The sequence below is a fragment of the Melanostigma gelatinosum genome, assembly GCF_949748355.1.
Source record: "Melanostigma gelatinosum genome assembly, chromosome: 21".
Taxonomy (NCBI): domain Eukaryota; kingdom Metazoa; phylum Chordata; class Actinopteri; order Perciformes; family Zoarcidae; genus Melanostigma; species Melanostigma gelatinosum.
In genome coordinates this window covers 15,055,360-15,082,865 of record NC_136654.1, presented here as the reverse complement: position 1 = coordinate 15,082,865, position 27,506 = coordinate 15,055,360, and the positions used below count along the sequence as shown (strand labels likewise).

The 27,506-nt window shown below is 44.1% G+C and overlaps 2 protein-coding genes across 3 annotated transcripts in view; both read right to left on the bottom strand.

Annotated features, from left to right (window-relative positions):
* The window catches only part of wnk4a (WNK lysine deficient protein kinase 4a), a 34,656-nt gene extending 13,960 nt beyond the window's left edge, over positions 1–20,696 (bottom strand). For both annotated transcript variants that reach the window (XM_079293261.1, XM_079293262.1), the window contains exons 1-7: positions 20,586–20,696; positions 19,689–20,363; positions 5,935–6,107; positions 5,358–5,578; positions 4,790–4,947; positions 1,961–2,049; positions 1,023–1,242 (exon numbers count right to left, since the gene is read on the bottom strand). In XM_079293261.1, coding sequence (XP_079149387.1) covers positions 1,023–1,242; positions 1,961–2,049; positions 4,790–4,947; positions 5,358–5,578; positions 5,935–6,107; positions 19,689–20,330 — 1,503 coding nt within the window. In that variant the 5' untranslated portion in view covers positions 20,331–20,363; positions 20,586–20,696. The remainder of the gene's footprint in view (positions 1–1,022; positions 1,243–1,960; positions 2,050–4,789; positions 4,948–5,357; positions 5,579–5,934; positions 6,108–19,688; positions 20,364–20,585) is intronic.
* Positions 20,697–21,465: 769 nt separating this feature from the next.
* Positions 21,466–26,953, bottom strand: vps25 (vacuolar protein sorting 25 homolog). Its single transcript, XM_079293271.1, has 6 exons — positions 26,878–26,953; positions 24,962–25,107; positions 24,814–24,867; positions 24,629–24,717; positions 22,719–22,794; positions 21,466–22,267 (listed from the first exon to the last, which is right to left on the bottom strand). Exons 1-6 carry the CDS (start codon positions 26,922–26,924, stop codon positions 22,155–22,157), a joined length of 525 nt encoding a protein of 174 aa, XP_079149397.1. The 5' UTR covers positions 26,925–26,953; the 3' UTR covers positions 21,466–22,154.
* Between the last annotated feature and the right edge of the window lie 553 nt (positions 26,954–27,506).

The window sequence follows — 27,506 nt, the reverse complement described above, 5'->3', positions numbered from 1 at the left end:
CACACAGAAATGGTCAGGGCACAACATGAACATATATAAATATATATATAAGTCACGGTCCCTGCTGTCCCGCCGCATTGTGTAGACAAGGGCTGTTGCACTTATTGACCTGCTGTGACATTTGTGAAGCCAAAGCACACAGACTCCATTCTTCTGTCTTACACAGCCTCTTGTGACACCCAGTCCAGCAAAGTGGGACACTCAGTCCGAACCCGCCTCTCAACACATAGTCGGATTACAGCAGATCGGCCGGGCGAGATGTCCCCTGTCGATACCAAATTTGATCTTGATGAAAACTACCACACAGAGGTAAACAGGTAAGGAATTGTGGGTTGCATTTTCATTAAAAGTGACCTCTACGGAGCGGGACATAAAAGCCTGTTTCGTTGCAGGCAGGACAGCCATTATATTATTAAAGGCGTGACCGTGGCGGCTTGCTGAGACACGATCTCACATTACCAACTGCTGATGATTAAATGTTGAGCCGTGCCCTTGACACACTCTGCAAGGCGCTCTGTTTATGTGCTGGAGTGCTTTTCAAAGCCGTAAAAGAAGACACGATGATGATGCCTGGGTGCTTTGGTGAGCCTGCATTTACTGTTTGGGGGTCAAGTGTCAAAAGACGGATAATCAAAGGAATTTCTGTTTCGCTAATACTGTCAGATTCAGTTCTGTGATGTTAGCTTAACCTGTGTCTTTTGATCTGTAGCTCAACTTAGCAATTAGCTACGAGAAACACTACAACTGAGTCCAATCGGCTGTCATCCGACCACATTGCATCCTTCTTTTGTGCGGAGGAATCTGGAGCTTAATTGCGTTAGGCGAGGTCAATACTAACTCCATATCCGGTCATCCTTCCCCCAGAAAACCTATAAAATCACCATGAATCTAGAACAGGATGCACAGAAAGGGTTGGCTGAGGTCGCCGCTGTCCATTGATCAGTTACTCAATTTCCTCGCTGACGGCTGCAACAAACTGGGTGAGTGAAGCGGTAACGGTTGACCTCACAACGTCTGCCTACCATCTCCTGAGACACCTCCTCGGGAACGTCTTTGTAGAGCTCAAACAGGAACTCGATGGCGTTGTTGTCCTTGTACTTCCCGTGGAGCTTCTTGGTGTCGTCCATGCGCAGCCACAGCTTCAGGCCCGACTTCACCATGTCGTCCTCCTCCGCCAGCTCCACGTGCACGCCGTTGTCCTCCTGGAAGAAGGGGTGATCCAGGAGGTCCTGAATGGTGAACCTGCAGCAAAGGAAGGAAAGCAGTCATTACGACACCGCTTAAAAGGACCGGCTTGCAGTCTTTTTAAACCCAGACCTTGATTTAAAGTTGTACTTCATAATGCATCATAGTCATTTGCATCGTAGAAAGTGTTACCGACACATCTGTCAGCCTCCTGGTTTTGTAAATAAAATATTATATTGTTTTTGATACAATCCTGCAGCCGCTTATATGAAGCTGCAGCAGAATCCTGTGGTTGAAGTTGTTTAAACACATCTAAACATGATAGAAAACAGTATTTTAAATAGAAAGAAGAAGCATTCCTTTATTAGTCCCACGGTGGGGAAATTATTCTCTGCATTTGACCCATCCCTGTGTATATAGGGAGCAGTGGGCTGCTAATGACAGGCACCCGGGGAGCAGTTAGGGTTACAGTGTCTTGCTCAGGGACACTTCGACACAGGACACGGTGCAGCCGAGGATCGAACCGGTGACCTTTCGGTTGGCGGACAACCCTCTCTACCCAGTAAGCCACGGTCGCCCTAATTTAGTACAGTTTAGGTAGAAAAGCAGCGAGCCACTTTGTGAGTTGCACTAGTTTGTAGTCAAACTCCTTTTCAAATCAGCCAGGAGGAAACTCCTGGAATAGGGATTAGTGCACTTCATAATCGAGAATAAGAGAGACATGATTCATGCTGTTTGTTATTTTAACGGTGTGGATCACAGTGTGCGTTTCTACCTTTCATCGTTGTTCATACGAATGCAGCCCTCAATGATCTCCTTGAGCTCCGGGACTTTGACTTTGTAGAAGCTATCAGGTTTCATTCCCTGTGAAAACAATCAGGAGAGTTTGACTTCATACTGAATCGACCAGTACCAGAGGAGGGTGTTGCTTTAAACAGAATCAGTGATCAACAGCAACTATCTCCTCCTTGTGCATTTACCCCGCAGTTCTCCCGACACTCCCACCTTCACTGCATGTCAATGCTCTGCTGTGAGGCATCAGCCTCCAGCCAGCATGGCATTCGGCTCTGCGATCATGTCAACACCAGAAGGGACAACACCAAGAGCTCGTACAAATGGAAAGAAACCGTGACAGCTGGAGCTCGTATGCAGAGTTTTCATCTCAAGACTGAAAATATTCAGGCTACTCACTTCTATGGAATGAAATAAGGGAGTTACTCCTAACTGCTATCACGAGAATGTACATAGATTACAGCAGAGCTCCCATCCCTAAAAACGCAGATAAGAGAGCGAAGAGTCGAGGCCGACAGATACCCAAGCAACCAGCTGATGTTCGGTCAAAACACCCAAATAATTAGAGTGATACAATTTGTTATCTCATGAACAGACTGACGCACATGTCACACAGAAGATGCCGTCTTTCTTGTTATGACCACAAATATTCTGCTTAAGATATTTTTGCTGCCTTTTTAAGTGAGACAAAGCACGAAAAAACACGTGTTTGACTTTTGTAATTGTCTTCAAAGAATGCATTCTTAAACTAAACCTTTATTGCAGTTGTCATATACATACAGGTACATACATGACATCTGACCTGTAAATTGAACCCATCCTAAACATTTAGGGGCAGTGGGTTCCAGCGTCTCGCTCAGGGACACGACAGTAGCAACCGGGGATCGAACCTCCAACCTTGGGGTTAAAGGACGACCCGCTACAGCCACATTCTTCTGATAAGTTACATAAGAATTTCAGCCAAACTCACAAATTGCGTAGCCCAAAACGGAAATGCTATTACCTTACATGTGAAATGTGATTTAGAGGATCTGAAGAGAGCACAGAGGTCTCTTTGTTTGAAGCTTTTGCTTCAGTGTCCTCGCAGGCACCATCAGAATGAATCAGGTTTTCCATTAAAACCAAATCTAATTGATCACTCGTTTATTTTTTTCCTGAGGTGACGGGGGTCAAGATCAGATCTTGAGAAATAAAAGATGGTTGTCATATTGATTTTTGTGTATCACATTTGTTAAAGGCAATCATTTCAATGATCTTAAAACAATTATTTCACATCAGAATAAAGCATAAAGGCCTTCAGCTATGGTCATGACGATGGGCTTTGTTTCTGAGGATCCGGAGTAGCCAGCAGATATATATGTGCCAAGACGTCCTTTCCATTGCGCTGCTAATCGTTTACAGTCCGATTAGCAACTTGAGATGCAAGACTGGAGTTGGTGTGAGAGACGGCGAGTACGACAAACAAAGCGAGTACGAGTATTAACAAACTGAAAATCTTTGGGTTTTAGACTCTTGGTTGGACAAAACAAAAGATGTGAATGTGATGTGCATCTTTCACTGTTTTCTTAAATTTAAAAACCAGCCAGTGAATCATCAATGAGGAATATAATATACAACTATAACTATAATTAGTTGCAGCCCGAGCCGAAGAGCAGCAAATTCCTGCAGTCAGGTTAGAAAATGTCGTGGAGGCTCTTATAGTTGCAATGAAAGCCTGTGGTCATGTCAATGTAATGTATACTAGAAGGCATTTATGTCCTTATTAATTTACTTCTGTGAAAATGAAACCACATTTTGAACAAGACCAAGAAAAGTCTGCAGACAGTTGAGACCACCGACATGGAAAAAGAAACACGTCCACGAACTTTACATTTGTTTATGTTCTGCCGTTCACATGCCAAGCTATATTCCTGTCGGCCCCTTTAATAGCAAGTGACTTCAAGTACAAGTCAGACATATAAGTGAACACTTTATGGTGTTTCATGTTTTATACCAATAAACTGACAGATGTCGTCTGTGCTGCACATGCATGTGTAAGCTTCTCCGACTGCACGCGGAACATTATTATGTTGTCTTGTTTGTGGCGGAGCCAGAACCACGGCGACTCGTTGCCGTCGTCCCTTTTCACACATTCTCACTTTCCAGCCTCCGTCAGAAGCGGTTTGCTTCGCCTCCACGACAGGCACGGAACAAACAGCCGTCTTTGTGCAGAGTACAGAGTGAGACACAATTTTCCAAAACATATAATTCTACCGTCGCCTGCTTCTGCCCACCGTGGCGTCATCGAAGGAGAAATACAGCAGCAGTTGTTGTAATGCTACAAGTCTTAACACTCGCTATACTGCTCCCGTCTTCTTTTCTAAGAAGTCCACAAAGAATGTTCTGTGTAAAACTTTCTGATATGATCTGAATCAGTTGAGGTCCTGCAAGTTGGCGGGTATTTAAGCCCTCTTCATCCGTGAACAGATATGTAAGAATTAAGATTTAATTTCCAATACATCTGTCCTTTATTAAAATATCTTTTTCCTGCAAGGCTAAAGTTCAGACAAAACATTTGCAAACGTCAGTGTCGTTAAGTCATTTTTACACGGAGAAGAGAATATTACAGTGAACCAGGATCTTTGATCTGGTAGAAACACTTGTAATGGACAAAAGGAGGCTTTTATTCCATGCGTGGCCTCGCTACTTTCCAAGGAATCAGGATATCCAGACGTATACACAAGACATCCTCTAATTCCTCATGGAAGAAACACATGTGGACAATTACATCAAATAAACCCGAGGCGGTCCTCCCTCCGTTCCCTTTACTCACACTGGTGACTTTGCGGTAGATCTGGGCGGCGTTTTGGCACTCGGAGTACGGGTACTCAGAGGTGGCCATCTCCAGGATGCACATTCCAAAGGCGTAGACGTCCACCGCTTCGTCGTACTTCTCCTCGTACATCTCTGGGGCCATGAACTCTGGTGTTCCTGTCAGGGTTTCACAGGGCAGAGGTAACGGTCAACGGTGCTGCACATACACCATGCACCTGTTACCACCTAATGTTACAAGACGAAGGGCTTGTTTCCTCGTCTTCTGTGCTTTTTCTGGTGTTTCAAAAATCGATTTCTTTGGTGATTTGACAGACGGAAAGAAGACGGGATCCAAGCAGCAGAAAATGGAACTCTAATGCAAAATAAGAAGCATTTAGGAATGTAAACAAAGGCTTAATTTCATTGCAGTCCCTCTACAATTCAAGATTAGTGTCATTTTACATGTTTCAGCCAATTTCCAAAGACTTCTTAAATAGTCATAAACTGTTAGATTTAAGCAAAATGGTGTTTCTGATATCAGTGGAAGGAGATATTTGTGTAATTTATCTGACAGAATGTGCACTTACCAATGACACTTTTAGCAAAAGAGGCACTTTTGAGAGTGGCCAGACCAAGATCTCCAATCTTGACAGAGCCGATGGGGCCGGTGATGAAGATGTTGTCACACTTGAGGTCCCGGTGGATGATGGGAGGAGTGCGCGTGTGCAGGAAGTGAAGCCCTTTGAGGATCTGACGACTCCAGCGCTGCAGCAGCTTCAGTTTCATCTCCTTGAACCTCTTCAAGTACCTAAAACAAAAGAGGGACAAGACTAAACATCCCGTATTCAAACATGCACACGGGGAGAGAGTGCCAAAAATAGCTCATCTCTTATTTTGACAGCCAACAGGAAGTTTTAAAGTGAATCATCTCTCAGAAGATTGGATCCAAAGCGGAGCTATTCTTTATTCTGCAAGCTGTCAAACATCAGACAAAGATCCTCTTTTCTATGGAAACAGGATATCCGCCATTTGAGAGATGTGACACCTTCTCATAAAAAGACAGAGAGGGAAAAAAAGACACTGCTTTTCGTTATGGAGGTATTAAAACAAATCTTTTCTCATAAAGGACTGCAGTTTAAAGGGGAATCGGATGGAGGGACTCACGTTTTGAGCGTGCCTGAGGTCATGAGTTCAGTCACCAGGATGATGCACTTGTGGCCCTTCATCGTCGACTTCCAGGAGTCGTGGAAGCGGACGATGTTGGGGTGCTGCAGGCCCTTCAGCATCTCCACCTCCTCACTGAAGCGCTGTCGCTCCGCTTTGGTCAGCTTAAGGGTCTGCAGAGAACATCACGCTGTTGTGAGTTTACGTGCACAGTAGTTCAGTTACACGACTTATGAGCACCGTGTCATTTCTGTAACCGACGGAGTCACTTCAGCAGCTGTTTGTTTGCTTTGTGGACGGATAAGATAACAAAGGACTGTTGATCGCCGGGGACAAATACATGAGCCTCATAATCAGGTTGCCATTTGGTTTCACGTCATAGAATCAGCCCGACATCGTCTCCGTGTTATGTTGGCCGATTCCTGCTTGGGAGAGGAGACGTTTCGTTTTGCACAATCAATGTCATTGTCAGTCAACACAGAAAGTGATATCGCTTGCTAGGAGCAGTCCTCTCAACATGTTTTTAGGTCTGGCACTGGGCTAAAACGTACTGCGTTTACTGCTCTGCTGGTAATAAAAGCCTCAGACTTTCACTTTTATTACACCGTGTGGCTCATGATTACCTTACTTATCATATTTCTTTGTTTTACTTGCTATCTAGTTCCAACTTGTGTTGCGGATGCCCCTGCATACATGGTAGCGAATGATCTGAAACCTCTTTGAGGTGTTTACATGCTACAGTATGCCAGTTCCTGAGCAGGATATTCAGGTTTCTCAAAACCAGGAGAGAAGAGTTTATCCAGGTAGGACCTTTATATGCACAAACACATGAGTGGTATACTCCAAAATCCTGATCATCACCGGTATAAAAGTGTGATGTAAACACTCCAGAACAGTTAATAAATAAATAAATTTAACTATAGAGGTAAGACGGGGTTTTTTTCAAAGTCAGGAAAGAACTGCGTGCTGATGAAGGTCATGTGATGTGACTGAAAGCTCCACTAAATGGACCTTGAGGTGAGACTGTTGTCAACCATAAAGGAGGCAGTTGTGTTGACAGCTGAGTTGTGGAGCTCTGGTCCCGTCAGGGTTTTGTACGGTTACGTAAGAAGGTAGCAGTAAACACACAGCTCGCTAATACACGGGACCAATTTGATCAATCACCGTTACTTTAACCAATGTGCTCGCCGCGGGACCGGCAACCACAGGTTCATCCATCTGGGCCACCCTGCAGTTACACGATCACATTTATTTTCCAACAAGGGGAGCTCTGACTCGACACATGTCAGGGGGACGTTTCCTCAATCCAATGTAAAACTGAACCAAACACGGCAATCACGCTGGACGAACAAAGACATTTCTGTGCTTCCTCTGAGGATGACTGGGCCGATGTTAGCTGCTGCTGGAGTAACTCTGCCTGTGGTGGGTTGTTAGTGGAAAACTCCTGGGAGACTTCAGGGCCATGAATCCTGCATTGAGGCGGATTTCTGGGAAAAAAAGCTCTGCATATGTTTATGCTTACAATCAACTTAACCGCTACTCTCTCCTTCCTCTCTGCTCGTTCTCAGTTTCGCAGAGGTGTTGCTGCTCAATCAGGCTGTTTCAAGACCTGTCCGGTGTGAAGACGCACAACGCAAGACCCTCTTTTACCTGCGTCAGTCACCTGTCAGGACATCACATTACACCAGCGACTCAAACATGAGGCCCAGGGTTCAAAAGAGGGACACAGGTGACTTTTTAAGTGGATCAGTTTATGATGTGAACACAGGCTGCAGCTTATTCCTCAAGACCTCTGTCAGAAATACCAAATGGTTTCACAAGAACATCTTAAAGTAATGTCTATAGAACATGTTTACAACTGTCAGATCCCTCAAATGTTAATGTACAAGCCAGTTCAACTTTTATCTAAAAAGGACCTTAAAGACGTCAAATCAGCGGACATTGAGGTCACTAGATCTGCATCATGCATCATGACACAAATGATGGCGTGAACGTGTGCGGTTTGTGCGTGAGCCAGGGTGAGTGAGTCAGTGGGTTTGTATGGGTTGACGTGCATCTGGATATTTGTGTATCTAAGCGCGATAACACCGGACCCCATGCATGGCGAGCTTTGTCTCCTGTGGATAGTCGCCTGTGCAGCGGACACAGAGTCAGCGCAGCACGCGCTAGTTGTGGCACGCGGCCCGAGCCACTCGGAGACTCTGACATGTCCAAAACCGCAGGACTTACTAGAGTTTGGCATGCAAAACATGAAAAAGCTAAATGCAAACAATGTTTGGCAACTTCAGAGGAGCTCTCGGCGAAAAAAACAAAAGTCCTGCAAAAAATGTGAGCCGTAGAACAAACTGGGCTACGTGACTCATCAAAAAAGGTGTCCAAAAAAACGGAGGAGTTTCTCATTTAAAATGCCAAAGAAGTGGTAAATGAAGTACAGATGGAAACAACAAAGCACAGATATGAACTGCCATGCTGTTATGTGGTTTTATTGTTATTGGTTCATTTCAGGGCCACATAACGACTGCTCGCAGTAAAAACACGCACTTGAGCTGTGACCAGCAGCAGGAAGGAAGAACCAACCACACAGGTTGACTGAGATTGTTTTCCCATCAGGACCAATGATTAGAAATGATTATTTATTTCACAAAATATAATTATAGTGTGTTTCAATTAGACTTAATGATATCTGTCTTTGGTCAGAGGCCCTGTTTGACATGCACCGCTTCCATCTGACTTTTCCACCAGATATTTGACCGCATCTATCTGTGTCACCACCGCTCTCTTCCCCCTCCCCTCTTTGAAAAGTGAGGCCAAAAAACATTGTGCAACACTGGAGAAAGCGATTTGGGGGGGGGGGGGGGGGGGGGGGGGGTACAATAACAAACCACCTCCGTTTTGAAAAGGCAAGCGAGTATATCCATAAAAACTGTCCAGATTAAGTGGTGTGTGAATGAGTATAAGCTAAGAGTTTTCTCATGTTGTCGCCTCTTCCAGCTGGATATTTTAGTCTTAGCTGCTGCTGCTGCTGGGAGGGGTGTGTGTGTGTGTGTGTGTGTGTGTTGGGGGTCTGAAATAGCATGGGGTTGGAAATAGTTGGGCTCGGTGCCACATAAATGGAGTTACATAAGCAGTGTTGATGGTAGAGGAGCCACTGGTGTTAAGAAGTCCCTGTCAGCGCCCCTATTATGACAACCGGGACATGAACACGACATGTCAGCCGACATTTGCACTAAACAAGGTGGTGTCGGCTGCGGGGTCTTCATACGTTTGCACTGTCCTGATGGTACACTCAAATAGATAAAGTCTCACCAGGATCCAGTCAGTGTGGGCAGACTGTGGTGTCTGTAGGAATCTTGACGAAACACAGAGGGAATAGTAGAGCAAGTGAATAAATGGATTCACTCATACCACTTATAGCCCACAAGGATGTGTGTTAAGGGTTAGAAGCTGGAGTCTCAATGCAGTTTGTCAGAGGGATGTCTTGAACATTTGGGAAGGATGCCATTTGTTGGGGACTATTTTCAGCCGTGGATTAACACACATATGCTGATCTCGTTAGTATTTATGCTGTACGGCATCAGGAACGATTAACTGAAAATAAACCAGTGTCCATGTTTGTCGGAATGAAGCAACAGGTCACACAGTGCAGCAGTTTGGCTCATTTATCAGTGTTTTTAATAGTTGTTAGTGAAAATAAATTGAGCTCTATGGCTCAGAGCAATGAGATCAGACTTTGGCTACAAAGACAACAGCCTACTTGTTCGTAGGACCAATTCTTTGTTGGCTTTGGTCTTTTCATTTGTTGACAATAAGAAATGTAAGGGATATGGCCAGCTCAAATAAAGTGTTTCAGGGTTCTGCGAAATTGTAAGAGCCATTTATGACTATCTTCTGATAATTTATAGTGTCAACACATTGAAAATAATACATTGAAAAAATATGGTCAAGATGAGTTGATTATGAAAACAAATATCAGTTGTAAAGCTAGAAAAGAAGCTGTTTATAGACAGTATGGGATCGAGGCAGACGGAGAATATGTTCAAAATCTGTCAAAGAAGAACTTTTTGTGTATTCCGGCAATAATGGGATTGATCTGACATACTTTTCCGTCTACCTTGACCTCTGCTTGAACCTCTTTCTGACACCTCCTGCTGAAAACCCCAAAAAGTCAGACGGATAAGGTAAGTCCTCCCCTCCTCCTCCCGTCTTCAACATACTAGGCCAAAGTTCACAGAGACCTTTGGATGACAGAGGGGAGAACCTTCAGAGCTCGGTGACGACCAGCTCGCCAACAACTGGGATTGAGGTCAAAGGCAAAGAGGGAAAAAAACAAAAACAGTTTGACGACATGCCTCCAACACGACATACCCGTCCTGACTGACAGACGCTTTGTATAAACAGGCACGTAGGCACTTACACTGGTACAGTGTTGCAGTTCGATGTTTGCAGGTGAGCACTGAGGTGGCAGTGTGCTCTTTCCAAGAGAAACCCAACATGTTCTGTAAACGGAGCAGGCAGAGGGAGGCGAGCCATTAATCTCATCAGGATCGGGGACTCTAACCCGCCTCTGACTGCTGCTCTCTCACACAGACTACCTGACCCGACTTGTGGCGCCCGGCTAATTGCCAATTACCTGCACGAGTAGGAGAGACCTAGATGCAGGATTACAACGTCTCTCGCATATTTTCAACAGTGGAACGTCTTTTCCCATCTGGTTTAGATCCTTATTTTTTTAGAAATTAATATAATTTACAGCACGATCCGTGAAAAATAAACTCGTTAGTGTTCTCTGGTGTACAGACTTTGTACTTAAGCCTACTTTATTTGACATATTTGCACTGCTTTTTCTTATCGGCCAACATATAACACCAATGTCAATAAATGTAAAAAGCTAAGATGCGCTAAAGCTAAAATACATCTGCCTGGTCCATATATGGGTCTAGCTTTAATATATCTGCACAAAGTACAAGGCCGTCCTCGGTTCTGCACAGTACGAGTTGCGTCATCTTGATGGATTGATTTATTTGAGATCCGGGAGATCTCGTATCTTTACTGTGTTTACTTTGTTGTTCTTGACATCTCTGAACCCGTCTGACGTTTACTTTTAGAGACTCACTAAAACCTCAGTTAACAGTCTTCTATAAACTGCTCTGCACTCATACGACGGCCCTTCAAAGGCCTCTCTTCTTAAATAATCCTCTTGCCTTTCAAGCTGAGATTTACGTTGTGCAATTTCAGTAACGGGTAACTTCTCCCTGCCCACCTCATCCACCTCATCTGTCCACATCTATCAGCCCTGCATTATTGTCTTTTGCTACGCTTTTGACATGACAGCTTGTGATAACAGAAATGACAAACACTTATTCTACAGTTGCTTTAGGTGTCCATTAAATGCTTAAATTGTAAACTGCAGCGGCTGAAATGTCAGCGCATCGATAATGTTTTGGGAACGACCCACAGACTGATCGCAATAATTCATCAGTGGTTGATGAACAATGCCGCCTTTGTTTAACTTCAACACTCGTAAACGTCCGTGGCGTGTTTGCAGTTTTAAGACCAGTTTGACACTTTTCAGCTGACCTCGGGGTCAAAGCTAAGTGGAGAAAAGAGGACGATCATGCTTGAATCTGATCAAAAAAACAACCCTGCAAGGAAAGGAAGCTTTGAAATGCGGGATGGGAAACAGTGTCAATGCAGAAAACAGTTTGTCCTCAACAGAGAACCACAGAAAGATCACAAGACGCCCGGAAGATACACAGCTGAGAGTTAAGTCCTCAAAAATACATGCAGAGCAGCTTCGTTGTGGGTCGTCCAATCACACGATACGCAACATGCTTTCCAAAGTTGTGTCAAATTTGCTTATGTTCACCGCTGCTCGTTAGTAACTTCATCTACTGTACGACTAATTGTGAGAAGCCTACTTAACCGAGAGACTGCGTGACAATTTGATAAACTAGTAATGTGTCACATGACATGTGCATCCTGCACACAGGGCCAGTATTGAAAGATGTACGGCACAGCAGCCTGTCAAGCTTCGTCATAGATACGACCAAGACGGCTATAAAAGGCCCGAGGCCGAACCTGTGGGCTCTTAAACCCGATTAATCTGAGCCGAGCCAGCAGGAGACTGTGGCAGCTGCAAACAACAGCGTACACCTTTACAACCTTTTCTCAATCGGTTACCACTACTGGAATCATACATATTTTACCGTGGTATGATGATATAAAACAGAGACAAGCAGGACATCTGCTTATTTGAGAGGCTGAAAACAGCATTTCCTGTCATTTTTGTATGGAAAAATATTGAACAATTGTCAAAACAGTTATCAATTATTTTTCTGTTGATCGATAAACAGTACCTGCACTCTGTGCAAGGACAATAAAGTTGAGTTGAATCTAATCTCACGCCCCCTCAGAATTCACTGTGTCTTGACCTCCGTGTCAGGAGCCACAGGTCCGGACGTCACTAAAGCGGTCACCGTTTGATCCGTCCTGATGCACAAAGCTCCGCACATCTGGAACTGCAGGCAGAACAATATCTGCTAAGCTTTGCTAGGAACTACTACCTGACTGAGATATGACGTTAGAGCAAAGCGCTTTGAAGCTCAGCAACCGCCAGCAAACAGAGGAGGCGCTTTCATCTCAGGTTTGGCTTTTTTTTTTTACTATAAAGCTGATAAAAACCCCTGAATATGACTTGAAATTCCACATACGGGAAAACAATTGAAACATTCTTTTATTCATTTGTTAAATATGTTTTTGTGAAAGTCTGACAAACCGAAACGTGTTGAAACGGTATTTCTGGCGACTTGTTTGTTTGGCCTGCAGGAGAGGGTGCAGCCGCATAGTGTTACACTGACAAACAGGGATGTGCTATCAAGTGCCACTGGCAACCAGCACCGGATATAGTCTACACAGTGACAGTATGCGAGCGGTGGTCTCGTCACAGGAAGGCAACGAGATGAAATATGTGTGAATGCTCGACTCGCTGCTCAACTCTGTCCAATCAAAATGACTCTAGAAACCCAGAGGGGTCGAAGATGAATGTGAACTGAGACGACAGAGTTCAAACCTGGGAGGAACACGGACTAATGCGTTGTTGTTGACTGAGAAAACACATTACAAGTGTTTGTTGACGGGCATTGCAACGTGCCGGAGTCCAAACGAGGCGGAGCCGTTACTGTACACACCAATGGCCGATTCATCCCAGGACTCACGTGGCAACTGAAGAGCACATTCACACCCCCGACACCTCCGTCCTGCGACACACACGGTCAGTTGAGAAATGACCCGAGGTGACCCCGAGGAGCAGGCTTTTCTCTGACCAACTATGGCCTCAGAGCCCCAGCAGCTTGTATAACTTCGGTTTGTTTAGGAAGCAGGAAGTCGGGCCTCAAGCTGCACGGGCATCACATGTTTTCCTCTGAAGGGACGGCCGTACAGTCGAAACTCTGTCAACACTGTCAACACTGTGGAGAAAACAGGCATTTCCAGTGAAAAACAGAAATAAATCAATAGGATAAGTCATTTATCAATCAAGGATTTGCTTTTCTCTTTTCTCTTTACATCATTTTATAGATTATGTTTGGGTTTTGGGCTGTTCGTCACACAAAACAAACATTTGAAGAACTTGGGTTCTGGGAAATTACACATTTGTCACCATTTTATGATCATTTGTAGACAGTTTAATCAATTAACCCATCAAAAAAGCAGCAGATTAAATGGAAAATACTCGATAGTCGCAGCTCCATCATCAACATAAAAAAGTAGTCTTGGAGCATTTTTATTGTTGTTGCTTTTGGGTTTTATTGGATGTAAAGCATAGATATTTTTATCTATTAATTATTAAATTGTATTATTTAACAGTGCACATTGATAAAAATAGCAAAAGAAAAGCATCCGAGGTAATAAAACCGTGATTGAAACAGTTTGTAAGCAAACAAAGCAAAAGGAAATATTGACGTTTAAGACATAATATAGTGCCGTAAACAGAATAAATGTAAAGTTGATAGACAGACAATGAAATGAGATGAGGGAAAGTCTCAGTAGATAGAGAGTCCGGGGCACATATCCAATAATATGAGATACATTTATATATTTGTGCTCCTTTAAAAAGACAACACACAAGAGTCTCCTCGAGGGACCAATATTGACGTTACCTTGAGAGGAAACGCCTGGTGTCAAGAAACAAACTAGAAAAACATGAAGCAGAGCCAGTGACTGAATAATGTGTGAGTCAGCAGAAAACTATGACAGGAAACTGGAAAACAAATCCACCTCATGAAATCTCTCACATGAAGAAGCGATCCGCAGCAGCCGAGGGAGACCAATAAAAGCAGCGACTCAGCAGAGACACGGGCAGCACGTTCGTGTAGGTAGAAGAACAGCAGCTCGGTCATTACCACCGGCAGACACCCGGTGGTAATGACCGCCGGGTGTCTGCCGGTGGTAATGACCACCGGCAGACACACAACCAGTTCATAATCTCTGTTTCCACTTACAGCTCCCAGTTTGTGGCGGCAGAGTTACTTACTGAGAAGCTTTTCACGGCTGACAGATGACGATGATTATCTTTAGATGAAGCTTGTGAGCATTCGCATTTTCTCTGTTATGACTGGTTATGTTTGTTGAAGCCTTGAATGTAATAGATAAACAAACAGAGTCCGATTACTGTGTTTGTATGCCTCGGTGGCCGGACTTCTGGTTTATGTAAGCTATCACGTTTAGCTTTCTATTAATCAGAAATGACAGAGGCCACTGTTACGTCAACACACTCTTGAACGTGAAAAGGAGGAGTGATCAGAGGGCAATTAGTTGGTTGCAATCTGCAATCCTCTAATCTAACATTTAAGTTAAATACGGCCTTCAGCGACACGTGTTCCTTAATTCTTTGACACTTAAAGGATTCTGTAGTTATCTCGAGTCTTCAAAGCATCCGACAGGTTTGTACCAACCACACATCTGTCTCCTGCACCCACTGAGCAGCCCCCTCCAGCATGGATTAGATGAGCGGCAGTGTACAGTCACCCAGTCTAACACAGACAGAAAGACACAGTCAATGCTCGCCTTCGCACCTACGAGCAATTCAGTTCCCCACAGAAACGCACCAAGCGGCCCCAGGCCCCTGAACACTCAGCTGGCCCCTGAACACTCAGCTTGCACCTGCATTATCCGCCCTAAATAAGACACTAACACACTATCAACAGCAGCCAAAGAGACGCTGGTATGCATCTTGCAGGGCAGTCGCCAAATGGGTGCACTTTCCGTACAGTACAGCCCGTCCCCCCCGTCCCCAAAAGCAAACAAACAGTCGGCCCTCGCGTCAAAGTGACGTGCTGCCATGTGTAAATGCAGGCCTTCCTCTCGGGCCTCCTTCACTTTCTCCTCTGAGAACTTTGGCAGGCCCTGATAAGCTGGATCTCGCTGCGCTGCGAGTTAAAGACAGTGTTGATGTTGGCTACAGCGGGACTGATAGGAAGCCCACAGCTTGCGTTCAGTCACTGAACACCAGCCACTTTCAGATAAAAGGTTTACGCAGCCAGGCTTGTGTGAGGCCCAGGAGAGCACGAGGAGCAGAGCAACAGAGCGCTGGATTTACTCCAGTCCTTGAACCTAGCGCCAGAGTAGCAAGACGTTAATACAGTTTTACAGCTTTAATTTAATATTATTATATCTGCCATCCTATGAGCATTACAACTCTGAGCTGAAACACACGCAGAGCAGCTTCCAGCTCTTTCTGCCCAATCAGCCCACTTTCATTCATGGTTCCAACTCTTACTACAGAGGTGGTGCTGCAAATCTTCCACCATCCCTCCTCCTCCTCCTCCTCCTCCTCCTCCTCCTCCTCCTCCTCCTCCTCCTCCTCCTCCTCCTCCTCCTCCTCCTCCTCCTCCTCCTCCTCCTCCTCCTCCTCCTCCTCCTCCTCCTCCTCCTCCTCCTCCTCCTCCTCCTCCTCCTCCTCCTCCTCCTCCTCCTCCTCCTCCTCCTCCTCCTCCTCCTCCTCCTCCTCCTCCTCCTCCTCCAAAAGTCAAGTTATGCTTCATAAGAAACTTTTTTTAAGCCTTAAGCCTCACAAGTTTATAATAAACTAATCGCCACTATAAAAAAGGGGATTGCACCAATTCTTCACATTTGAGAAGGTGGAACCTGTGAATGTTTGACATCTTTGCTTAAAAAATGACTGAAATTATTATTCCACTATTGTGTCTTAGTTGTTAAAGCACAAATAAAGACAGACAAAGCTGAAACAGTGTGACGACAACGGCTGAATATCTTTTGAAAATTAAAAAAAAGTCTGAAACTATCCGACTCCAACAAACAGCACAGATGAACAGCTGATTCATAACAGCAAACACGTGGTGGAATATCAGAGGGTTCCGTCTCCCCGTTTGTGTCGATGCACCCGAGGCTGCTGGCTAATTGGTGTTTTTTTAAAGCGCTCGAGGCGACGGCCCTCATGAACACTGAAACAGTGCTGAGAGTACAGGTGGCTGTGGCGAAGCAGAGCACGTAGAGAATGTCTGGAGAGAACGCGATGAAGGAAAGTGTGTTGGTCCGTGTTTAAAAATGACACACGAGAGTATAAAAGTGTGAAAAGCTGCCCTTGAATGAGATCAGGTATTGTGCAACAATTGCCCTTTAAAAAAAAACAGAAGGGGGCTCACCAAAAAGGATACGTGCCAACAGTGCACTCATTCCTCTCAGTTACCGAGTAGCTCACTGACTTTGCCGGACAGAAGCTTTATGCTCTTGATCCGGCTATAAAAACATGACATACAGGAGCAAACACAACAGGTTGTAATCTCGTTGGGACTCGGTGTAGATTGAATGGAGGCCGGGAGGAGACCGTACAATGGCTCATCCATTTTTTATCACCTCTACATTTCCCTCAAGGCCCAGTTGATGTTGCCTGTGTGGCGCCTGGGTCACCTGTGAGGCCGTGGGGGGGTTTGCTCGGCATGGGAAGGTTTTATTGTAACGGCTCTAAACTTAAAGCCTTTCAAGATCCAAAGTTCATCATAAAGTTATGACAATAATTTCTGAATTATTGTAAAATATATGATAAAAATGACTTGATTAAAAGAATGAATCTGTACTTGTTGATGAACAACTGGAGAAGTGGGACTAATTGATCATGATTATCTATTATCACAGCAACTGCAAAAGAACTGCTCTAGAATCTTACAGCATTTAATAAATATAACACAACAAACACGAGGAACACGAGTGACGTAGAGGTTGCAGCACATCGTCCCAAGAGCTTTTACAGGCGGACGTAGCGGGATGTCGAACATGTGTGAGGCAACCAAAAGAGGAAATCAGCTCTCTAGATGAATTCAATGCGTGTTCAGTCAACCTGTAACAGCACAGATTTCTCTACATTCTTCAGAGTAAAAACAGTTTGTTCAAGGAACGAGAAGATTAGATAAGGAAGAACACAGAGGGCGGGAATCTCCGAGCATGATGTCCAGATATTTTTGTGCAAAGCGTGTGGAAATAATCATCGGTTGAGGCTGATATTTATATGTTACGGTTGAAGAATCGTGCTGTCGCTTTAGTCTTGGTCGATGAAACTCTCTCTGGTTGATTTGTCGTTCTTTCTGCTGAATGACTTGTTGTTTAAGTGGTGCTTTTGTTGTTGATTCTTTGGGATCATATCATTCAATCAACTTACCAATTAGTCGACAAAATCATACGAGCGTTAGTCGACGGATATCTAAATCTTTCATTTCTCTGTTTGTTTGGGTGTTTTCATGGATGTTAGTTCTTGTTTATCGATTTTAAACTGAACATTACATTTTAATGATGATTTAAACTGTCAATGCCCATCAAGGGACTGGTGTTGGAAATTAGCTTCTGCAATAGTCAATAGTTAATTCTGAGCCGTGACGCGAGCCATGTCTTGTATCTTATGCCGTCCTGGCTGAGCTTTTGTGTTGCATGTCATGGAATAATCTAAATGTATCGTTTCCTTTTTGTTTGCTGGCACAAAAACAAAGACCCAGAGAACAACGCCCAAGACAAACCAGTGTAACAACAGAGACAACACAGCGCACACAGGATCTCCTCCGAGTGTCTCAGGTATAATGACGACTCACTCAAACGCTGATCTTTATATGTTCCCATTCTGAGCAGCGGATCTTCTGGCTCGGGCTCTGCAACACATATTTACAGCTCAGGGCCTTTTCTACCTGACTTGCAATGACGCACCTTGGACTGCGGCTCCGTCAACATTACAGAGGCGATTGTGTTTAGCCACCAACAGCCAGCTTTTGTGTTCATTTAAGCAGTCAGGGGCACACGGGGAAGACAGGGGGGGGGGGGGGGCGATTTCAGTTATAAGAAACGCGGCATGCAGCCGAGTCCGTGTCTTTGAGGTTAACTTATCACAACAGTAACCACATAAACAATGGCCTCCTTTGAGCTCATTAAGGGGCGATTAAAGGGGGCTTAACTGGGCTCATGTCTGAAGTCAGGCGATGAAATAGCGAGCTTATTTCCAACATGGACCACGGCCAAAGAGCCGCAACACAATGTGTCACACTTTGTTTCCCTCAACAGAAGTTAAAAGCTTTAAAAGTCACACCACACCTGCTTGTGTTGGACTTGCGGTTGTGAAACAGTTGGGACAGGTAAAGGGACATCCGGTGTCTCTCAGAGAGCCTGGGTGGGACTCTCTCTCTCTCTTCCTTCCCTAAAACAGACACCTGTTGTGTGAACGCGGTGGGCTCTCGAGGCAGAAGTCCCCACCTGCTGGTGCTGGCAGCTTGACCCATCGGGGGCAGATTCACTTCCCAAAAACTCCATCGGACTGAGGTGATTGCAGACGGTGGACATTTAGTCTAATATCAGTGGCGCAGAGTTTAATTTGAGGTTTAGAGGGAAAAACTTCACACCTCGGTGCAAGACACTGATAATGCACGTCACACAAAACAGCAAATGTCATCCTCCACTGTGCTATTGAACCATGTAAGCAGGAGGAGAGGCAGCTAGCCAGGCTGTTTTGTGGCTGCATGTCAAACCCTAAAAATAAAAAACCCTGTGTCACCTCTGTCTGAGTGTTTACATGCTACACATGAGCCATACATGACCTCTCAGATCTCTTGGTGATGCCTCGTATGATGGGAACATTTCAAAGCACAAATGGAACTATGATCACCCCCCCCCCCCCTTTAAACGGTCTCCTGCCTCTCGGTTGTTCTTGGTTTTGCGCGTGGAGGCGTCCAGAGGAACCAGCCTTGGTGTCACCGGTTGTTGATGGAAACAGAGATTAGAGGGGATCACGGCGGGCGGAGTGGTTCAGTGGGAGCTGACAGTTTGACCCGGGGTTACCATGAACGGGCCTGACACAGCCCAACTCAAGGTCAACAAGGAATCATGGCCAGTGGATTAGCTGCTTCACATCAACTCTGATGACCTGAGGGGGGGAGGGGATTAGAGCAGGAGAGCAGGGAAAGTATCCGCCTGTGTACCTGACACGGGTTTGATGCTGTGGGAGGCAATATGGAGTAAAACATGGCTGAAAAACAATGCATCTTTGGTGTGAAGGTGCAGATAAAGGAGATTAATCCTGGAATACGATGACACAAATGTGAGACTGAATGTATCGTTGCTTTCATCAGCAATCATCCAGCGATCCAAACAGCTAATAAAACGCAGTTTTCCTCATTTAAAACTATTTAAATGTCTGCAGACCTTTTCCATCCAAATTGGCAACTGTTGCTCTCCAGTGCAATATAAAAGAGAAGCCTTCCTACCTGTAGCTCACACCATGCAACCTCCACTGTCGTCTCTGTGTCCAGTCCCTTATAGACCGTCTTGAAGGACCCCCTTCCGATCTCTATGTTGAATTTGAGGTATCTCCCATCGGGCGACGTCGCCACCGCTTTGGTCTCCACGTCCTCTCTCTGTTCCTGCTCCCACTGGGCATCAAACATGATGCGAGGCGAGATCTTGTGCTTCTTGTGCTGCTTGTTCGGAAGTTCATTATCAGACTCCGAGCTGGCGTCCCGGGCGCTGGACCTCGGGACGGGATCCCAGTTCCCACCAAGAGACCCGGCTGCGGGCTCCTGGCTGCCGGGGGGCGTGTTGGAGCTGGTGCCCGGGCTGAAAACTGGGGAGGGCGACGGTGGGGACTCGTCGGTTTTTTCATCCTCTGCCCTGGACTCGGACAGCGTTGGGATATTCTCAGCGGACCAGGACAAGGCTTTGGAAAGTGCGCCGCTGTACAGAGGCGAATCGATGTCCATGGTAATTTTCTGCAGCCCGTAAGAGTTTCTCCGTGCGCCACAACCGAGCGTCCTCAGCACGGAGGGGACCCGGGACAAGCAGTCGTCCGTCATATCCACAGGGAGGCCTGGGAAACCGCGTCCTGGGATCTCAACCTGCGCATGTGACATTGTGGCAGGTTCAGCGCCTCCTCGGTTTGGAGCCTAAATGTGGAGATGGCATCAGGATACCGTTACAATAAGTTCAGAGTTACTTTTCCGTGATGTCAGAGGCTTTAAACAAAGGCTGGCCACAAAAGAACAGGTCGAACCAGATCATGACCTGCAATACATCTGAAATGACATTACCTGTAGCGACACTCCACCCAAATATATTTTAGTATGCAAAGACAAACAAACACAGGAAAGTAAGAAAAGTGTACTTACTCATTACAGCCGCTGCGTAAAAACAAATAAGATGAACGCAGATTGGCGCATAGTTACACTCAAATAATCACGAGTTTTCCTCTTCACGAAGTCCTCAGCCATAACCTCGGGTGAAAGAGGACGCTCTGCCTATATCAACAGCTCACAGTCCTGCGCGCTCCTTCCCAACTCCGCCCCTCCCGCAGCTTTGACGCGCTAACACGACTATATCAGAGGGAGTAACTACAGAGGGATTGCAAACTAGTACTCTTTTAAAACCCCAACATTTCATTAGCGTGGTCTGCTTTTCATTTCATGCGTAATTGGTGTCCAAGAAGAGCTTGAAAATCTAAATGTGGGCCGTATTGAGGAGACTGTCTCAGAGAGGATCCATCAACTTTGTGTTTTTTGATATTTCCTTGTATTTATGAGCTGGACATGTCGCCCCTGTTCACTTTGCTCTGTGAGCAGGAGCCCAGCAGAGGAACAGGATGTTCCCTCTTCTAATTGGCCCCTCACTGACAAGTGTATCTCTAGTTTCTCTGAATTAACGAGTCACTTCACTAAAGTCTGTCGTCATTTGGCTAACCTGAATGAAGGTGTGCAGCGTGCGAGTCTAACCTGCAGGGGGAGCCACACAGCGGACAGAAGCTGAAACAGGACACTTTTATCAGCCAAGGCCACCCTGACTGGGCCCCACCTGTCCCGCACACGCAGGCTTGTTATCACCCCACGGGCAGGACCAGTACATGATGTGAGTTTGATCATCTGTTCAGTACAGCTGCAGGCAGAGATCCCCATCACTGCGGTGCACGTCTGCACGGTGCTGTTAACATTATCACTTGTTTCACACACACACGACATGACAAGAAGTCTCAGAGAAACAAAAAGGAAGCAAGTATAGCAAAGTTCTAATTTATTTACCTACAGGATATGAAAAAAGAAAGAAAGTTGAAAATAGACAGAGAAAGAGAGGACAGAACAGTAGCTACAGCACAATAACAGGATGACAGCAATCTGTACATGAAGTCCACTATTATGACACTCAGCTGAGTCGGGCCAGGATTGGTGGTTCCGAGTCTCTGTGGTGTTCCTCTACTCAAAATAAAAAGTCCCCCTGGTGTTGCATTCTGGGATTTCTTTGGGATGTCTCAGACTCAGAGGAGAAACAGCCGAGCAACAGCTTCACAGCTAATTATACCCAGGAGATTTGTTGACAGGGGAAAGAAAAAAAGAAAAGAAATCGGGATAAAACTAGTCGTATTTACAATAAAGAAACAGCTGGTGGGGAGAGATTTCCCCCGGAGTATTCAGATAGTATTTAGTCCCCTGAAAAGGCCCATTGCATGTTTAAATGGCAACAAGTGTTACCTGCGACAACTTTAAATGTGGCGTCACCTCAAACACTTAAGAAATGATATTGCTTCTCTTCCTATGAGAGAAGGCGTCGCACAAACTAAAAAGCAACAACGACTGCAGGACAAAGCGTCCTCTGGGCTGAGCATTGAGGTGCACCTTGGAAAAAATGTGCCCCGCGAGGTTCAGTACGAGGCCTCCCAGACGGAGTGTGTGTGTGAGTCCAGCGCCGCTTCAGAAGAACTTGACCCCCTTTCCGTCATCCATGGTCATGATCTCTGCTTTGCCGTCGGTCTCTAACGCCTGCAGCGAGCGCAGCAGCATCCAGTCCTCTAAACCGTGGAACTCTGCAGGAACAGATTACAGTCAACAAGTTTGCACAAGTGCACAGATCTTTCATTTTAATTGAAATATATTGCACATATTTTATAGTGTTGTTTTAAATATTTTTGTTGCAATATTCTTCTTTTCTACATTAAAGCTTTCTGATTTTAGCAATACTTTTATGTCAAAAACCTACTGGTTCTGAAACAAATTCTAATAAAAGATTTTTTAAAAAAAAGAAGTGAAATAAACAAATAAAACGTACAAAACAAATTAAAAATAATTAAATAAATAAAAGCCTCTTCTTTTGTACTTTTGACAAGTTGATTTAAAAGATGTCTGTGATTCTGCAAAGTGTCCCTGGACATCCTTTATGTTTACTCGAAGTGATCAAATATATTTAAATAAGTTAATGAGCCTGAAATCCAATGAACGGACTCCGATTCATCTTTGCGTTTGTAAATGGTTCCGTACCTTCGCCTTCTGTGTCATCACCATTAGACAACTCATAGAGCGTAAACACAGAGTTGACCATCCCGATTTTGGAAACCTGAAATGTTAGAGAACAGAAGAGTGATCGACGAGGAAATCAGTTGAGGACGGACACAACACGTGGTAAAAATTATTTTTTTGTACCGGAGGCATGAGATCTGGAGCACACGGTTATAAATAGAGCCTTTAATGAGGTGCAGCAACTAACGTTTTGACAAAGTCTTAATCAGACATCCAGGTCTGCTCGTAGTGAATCATCCAGCCGGGACTTCTGATAATCTCTCTCACTGCGGTTTTAATTTGAGTTCCATAATCATTCCTGATGATCTGTCCTTTCATCCGGCCGTCCTGATGCCTCAGCGGTCCTTTCCCTGTCTGAAGTCTCTGTCCTTTAACATGTAATCAGCTAATTACAGCCCTGGTGACACATCGACATGGGCGAGACATCTAGCTCGCATGACATTTAAGAAATCAGGTTACATGCTCTGATGACAGCGGATTACTCTGCTTTCAAATTAGGGCTGGGCGATAAATCGATTTAATCGATTAATTCGAATGTGTGCTTTAAGGCGATGTGTTTTATTGAAAATCGAGAAAATCGCCCCCACCCCTCCCCCCCGTTCGGTTCCCGTAGTAGAGTGCGCGCGCATTGTTTACAAACTAAAACAATGGCGGCCAGCAGCTTCACTGCTGGCCGCCGCCGCCACCTCACAACAACAACCCAGCATTTTGGAGACATTCACCAACTGTACTCCGCATGCGAAGAAGAGTGCCCGGTGGAAAGCCATCACGGATGCAGTCGCGATGTATATCGCAAAAGATATGGTGCCCATATACACCGTGGAAAAGCCGGGGTTTATTCACCGTCTCAAAGCTTTGGACCCCAGGTACGTGCTACCAAGCCGTAAACATTTTTCTGACGTTGCCTTGCCTCGGCTGTACAATAGTACACGCCAAAGGATCTCTGCGGAGCTGGAGGGGATGTCATTCTACTCCGCAACAACTGACCTGTGGTCCAGCAGGTTGACCCAGACACCGATCCACTTGACTGGTGGAAGCGTCACCAACTTAACTTTCCAAGGCTAAGTACTTTAGCAAAGAAATACCTCTCTGTGCCAGCTACAAGTGCCCCCTCTGAGAGGCTTTTCAGTGTGTGGGGGGGGCATTGTTACATGCCACTGTGCATGCCTGAAGCCAGAGGTAGTAGACAGGCTTGTCTTCCTGGCAAAAAAATTTAGAAAAAACATGCACTACTGTTTAATACTGTTGGTTATGTTGTGAATGCACTTGATTTTGTTTACATGCACTTATTTACTGTGCAAAATATGTTATGTTGATGTTAGATCAGATGTTGCACTTTTGAAAATGTGAATGTTAAAGGGTCACATACATTTTATTTCATGCTGTGTTTGTATCAGTGTATTCAGTTAGAAAAGCTTACTGTAAAAAGTTACATTTGCACAGTTGTTTACAATGGAAGGCTACTATTTAATGCCATTTAATGTTATGTTTAATTTAATTTTATATTTAAATGATTCAGGCAAACAAAAGAGTGACCAAATACTTTTTGTATACTACAGGCACCTTTCTACAATGTTCAGGTTTTGTTTGCACTTTATTTTTATCAACCTACTTGGGAAAATCATCACAAAATAAAAGAAAATTGTTTTCAACAGCTTCTGTCATCTGCAAAAAATTTTGGGGGAAAAAAATCGATTTAAATCGTGAATCGGATTTTTTGTAAAAAAATCGGAGATTTTTTTTTTAGGCCATATCGCCCAGCCCTATTTCAAATGTACTTCTTATTTATTGCTTCAGAGAACATTTCCTCCTCTTGGTCAGATGTACACAGTACAGACAGAACAGCATGTGTTTTACGGTCCATGACTCACCCACTGGTGTATTAGCTTTCCCCATTCCTCCGGTCGTCTCCACATCACTAAACACCGAGACTTGTTTTTGTCCAACCATTCCAGGTTTCCTGAATCATTAAAAAAGGAGAAAAAAAAAGTATTTCTGTTGAAATGAATGAGAGAAGTATTTCTAAAATAAACATTTAGACAGAAGACAATTTTACCTTTTTTCCTCAATTCCTCAAACACAACCTGAATGGCTTCCATTGACAGTTTTCCTGGAATTCAGTTAAGGGCAAACCAAAAAACAGAAAGTAACAAATGTTGATGCTTATGGCCTCGACTGAGCCACAGGTGGACCGTAAAGGATACGTTCTATCTTCTTGTTGTTGAACACGGGGCTCTCCTGAGCCTCCATGATGTCCAGGGTGTAGAGCTTGTGGTGGCGGCAGTAAGACAGAGCCAGCGAACACCAGGCCGCCAGCTGCTTCTGTCTGGTGTCAACATTGGGCTGAAGCCTGTCCACAAAGAGAGAGAGCGAGAGGAGCAGAAAGACGGGAAACAGGAAGTCATACGGAACCGCAATCAACAGACGAAGATTCAATCCACCTGTAAATGTAGTGTTTGTCTCGCTTTCCTTAAAAATATATATTTAACATCACATTCAGACCATTTTATCAAAGTCTGCTTCTTCTTGTTATGTGCCATTTATCCCACTGTGTCTTCAAATTCTGGTTTTCTTCTGTTTTTATGTGTGTTTTGCAAATATTTGTGCAGAATAAAACCATGTTATGTTTTTTCAGGTATTAAATTCACTGAACTAGACATTCCTATTTAGTTAGATTATCTATAAACACTTTCTCAACTGGATTTACATAATATTTACTATTTTTGTACACCGGCTTTTGGTCTGGTATGTTAATATTAATTGAACAACATATATTTCTGACAATAATGTTTGTAGAAAGTATTTTCCTGCTTCAACAGAAACAATGTCCTCCATGTACAAAGCCTCTGGGATGAACTTTAACCCTGATCACACTTCACTGATGCTGTTGAACGAAGCAAATCTCTGCATCCAGGTTTGAAAGTATTGTGTAAAGATTTACCAGTAGAGTGGAGGCTTTTATAGCAGCAGATTGAGACGTTTAATAATCACGTTTGAACCCTGTTAACATCGAACAATCAGCATTTTTCTGATATGTGTCGCTGATCCTCCTACATGCTCTACCGATACACTTGATATTTTAAGATTTTACTGACCACTTTTAAGGCTTTTCATAGCCTCTCCCTTCTTAGTACCAGACACACCTTTGAGATGCTCGAGCGTCTGGTGTCTGTTCTAGAGGCTGGGTTTAAAGTTAAAGAGGGCAGAGCGTTTGCATTCATGGCGACGAGGCTCAGGAACAATCTGCCTGAGGGAATTTAGTCGGCTGAAGTCAGTGATCTCCTCTCTAGAGAAATATTTTAATTGGAAAGCCTTATTATGATTTTACTTGAGCTTTAATGTCCTTTATTCAATTTTAATTTCCTTTAAAAAAGGAACTTGAGGACTTGGTCACCGATCCAAGTCCCTGTAAGGACCAAGTAGGGGGGGTTAACTGGTAGCTAGAGAGGTGCCGGTTCGCCTCGTTGGCAATGCCGAGGTGCCATTGAGCAGGGTACTAAACCACCAACTGCTCGGGGCACCTGTGCACAAACATCTCTCCATTAATGCATGTGTATAGAATAGAGTTTGTGAAGTGTAAATATTACAAATAAAGAGGTTTATTTTTGTAGCCTTTATGAAGCACTTTGTGATGTAGATTATGAAAAGTGATATAATTTAAATATAGTGTGCAGCCATAATAAAAATTAAAAAAAACATTTGCAGTGGAATCATACATCCGAAATTACAAAACCAGCCTGGTCACATAATCTGATGGGTCACAGAATTGGCTGTAACACTGTTTGATAGCTATGAACACAGCTAGCTAGTAACAGCTAACGTTAAACTCATTCTCTGAAATTGCACACACCAGCGTTAATTATCTACATGTTAATGTTTGTAACTATCCGCATGCAGTCGAGCCTTATTGGGTCAACACGTGTGGCTGTTACACAAACTTTAGAAAGCTAGTAAGTAGAAAAATAAATCCACTTCCTTAGCATTTTGTGTTTCGTTTAGCCATGTAGCCGAGATAACGTGATGCTAGCTCTCGAAAGCAACGTACGTCAATTCAATAACAAGGTAACAATGGCAGCTAGTAAGCAGAGTTGATAAAGGGTTTAAGAAAAAGTTGACTCACGTAAAAAACGGTGGGAAACTATATTGCCAGGGCCACTCAAAACTCATTGCAGTTGATGCGGTGTTCACAGCTGACAGCTTCCGGAAGAGCGTCCACCCCCTCAAATGGTTCCGACTAGCTACACTGACTTTACAAAATAAATAAAATAAATGGATACAAATAGCTGTAAATATACATGGAAATATATAAAACAAAAATATTAACAAATACATATATAAACAAATAAATACATAAACAAATAAAAATAAGTGCGAGGGTGTATTAAAGTCTGAGTACAATAAAATATCTGATTAAATTCAAATGAAAAGCATTTAGCAGATCACGAAGAAGAAATTTAAATATTAAACAGGTCAGTAAACTGTAAATAATAGTAAGCATATTAATGCCATTTTATGGTCCAATATATATATATATATATATATATTTACAAGTTTAAAATGGTTCTACCTCGACCAAGGTGCAAAATGTAGATGCTGCATTGATAACCATTGGTAATGGTGAAAAAACAACATAACATACGAAGCAAAAACACTCTAAAAGGGGCAGTTCTGTGCAAGAGCACTTTTATTTGTGTTCAAGTACATTTTGTTGATCATACTTCTGTACTTGGATTTCAAAATACCAGATAG

What these genes read in the sequence shown, in the direction of transcription:
- vps25 (XM_079293271.1), bottom strand. Translation starts at nt 26,924, where the DNA reads ATGAGTTTTGAGTGGCCCTGGCAATATAGTTTCCCACCGTTTTTTAC. An exon ending in AGTTTCCCACCGTTTTTTAC is followed by an intron (nt 25,108 to 26,877) that starts GTGAGTCAACTT and finishes CTTTGTGGACAG; the next exon opens with GCTTCAGCCCAATGTTGACA. An exon ending in CAACAACAAGAAGATAGAAC is followed by an intron (nt 24,868 to 24,961) that starts GTATCCTTTACG and finishes ACTGAATTCCAG; the next exon opens with GAAAACTGTCAATGGAAGCC.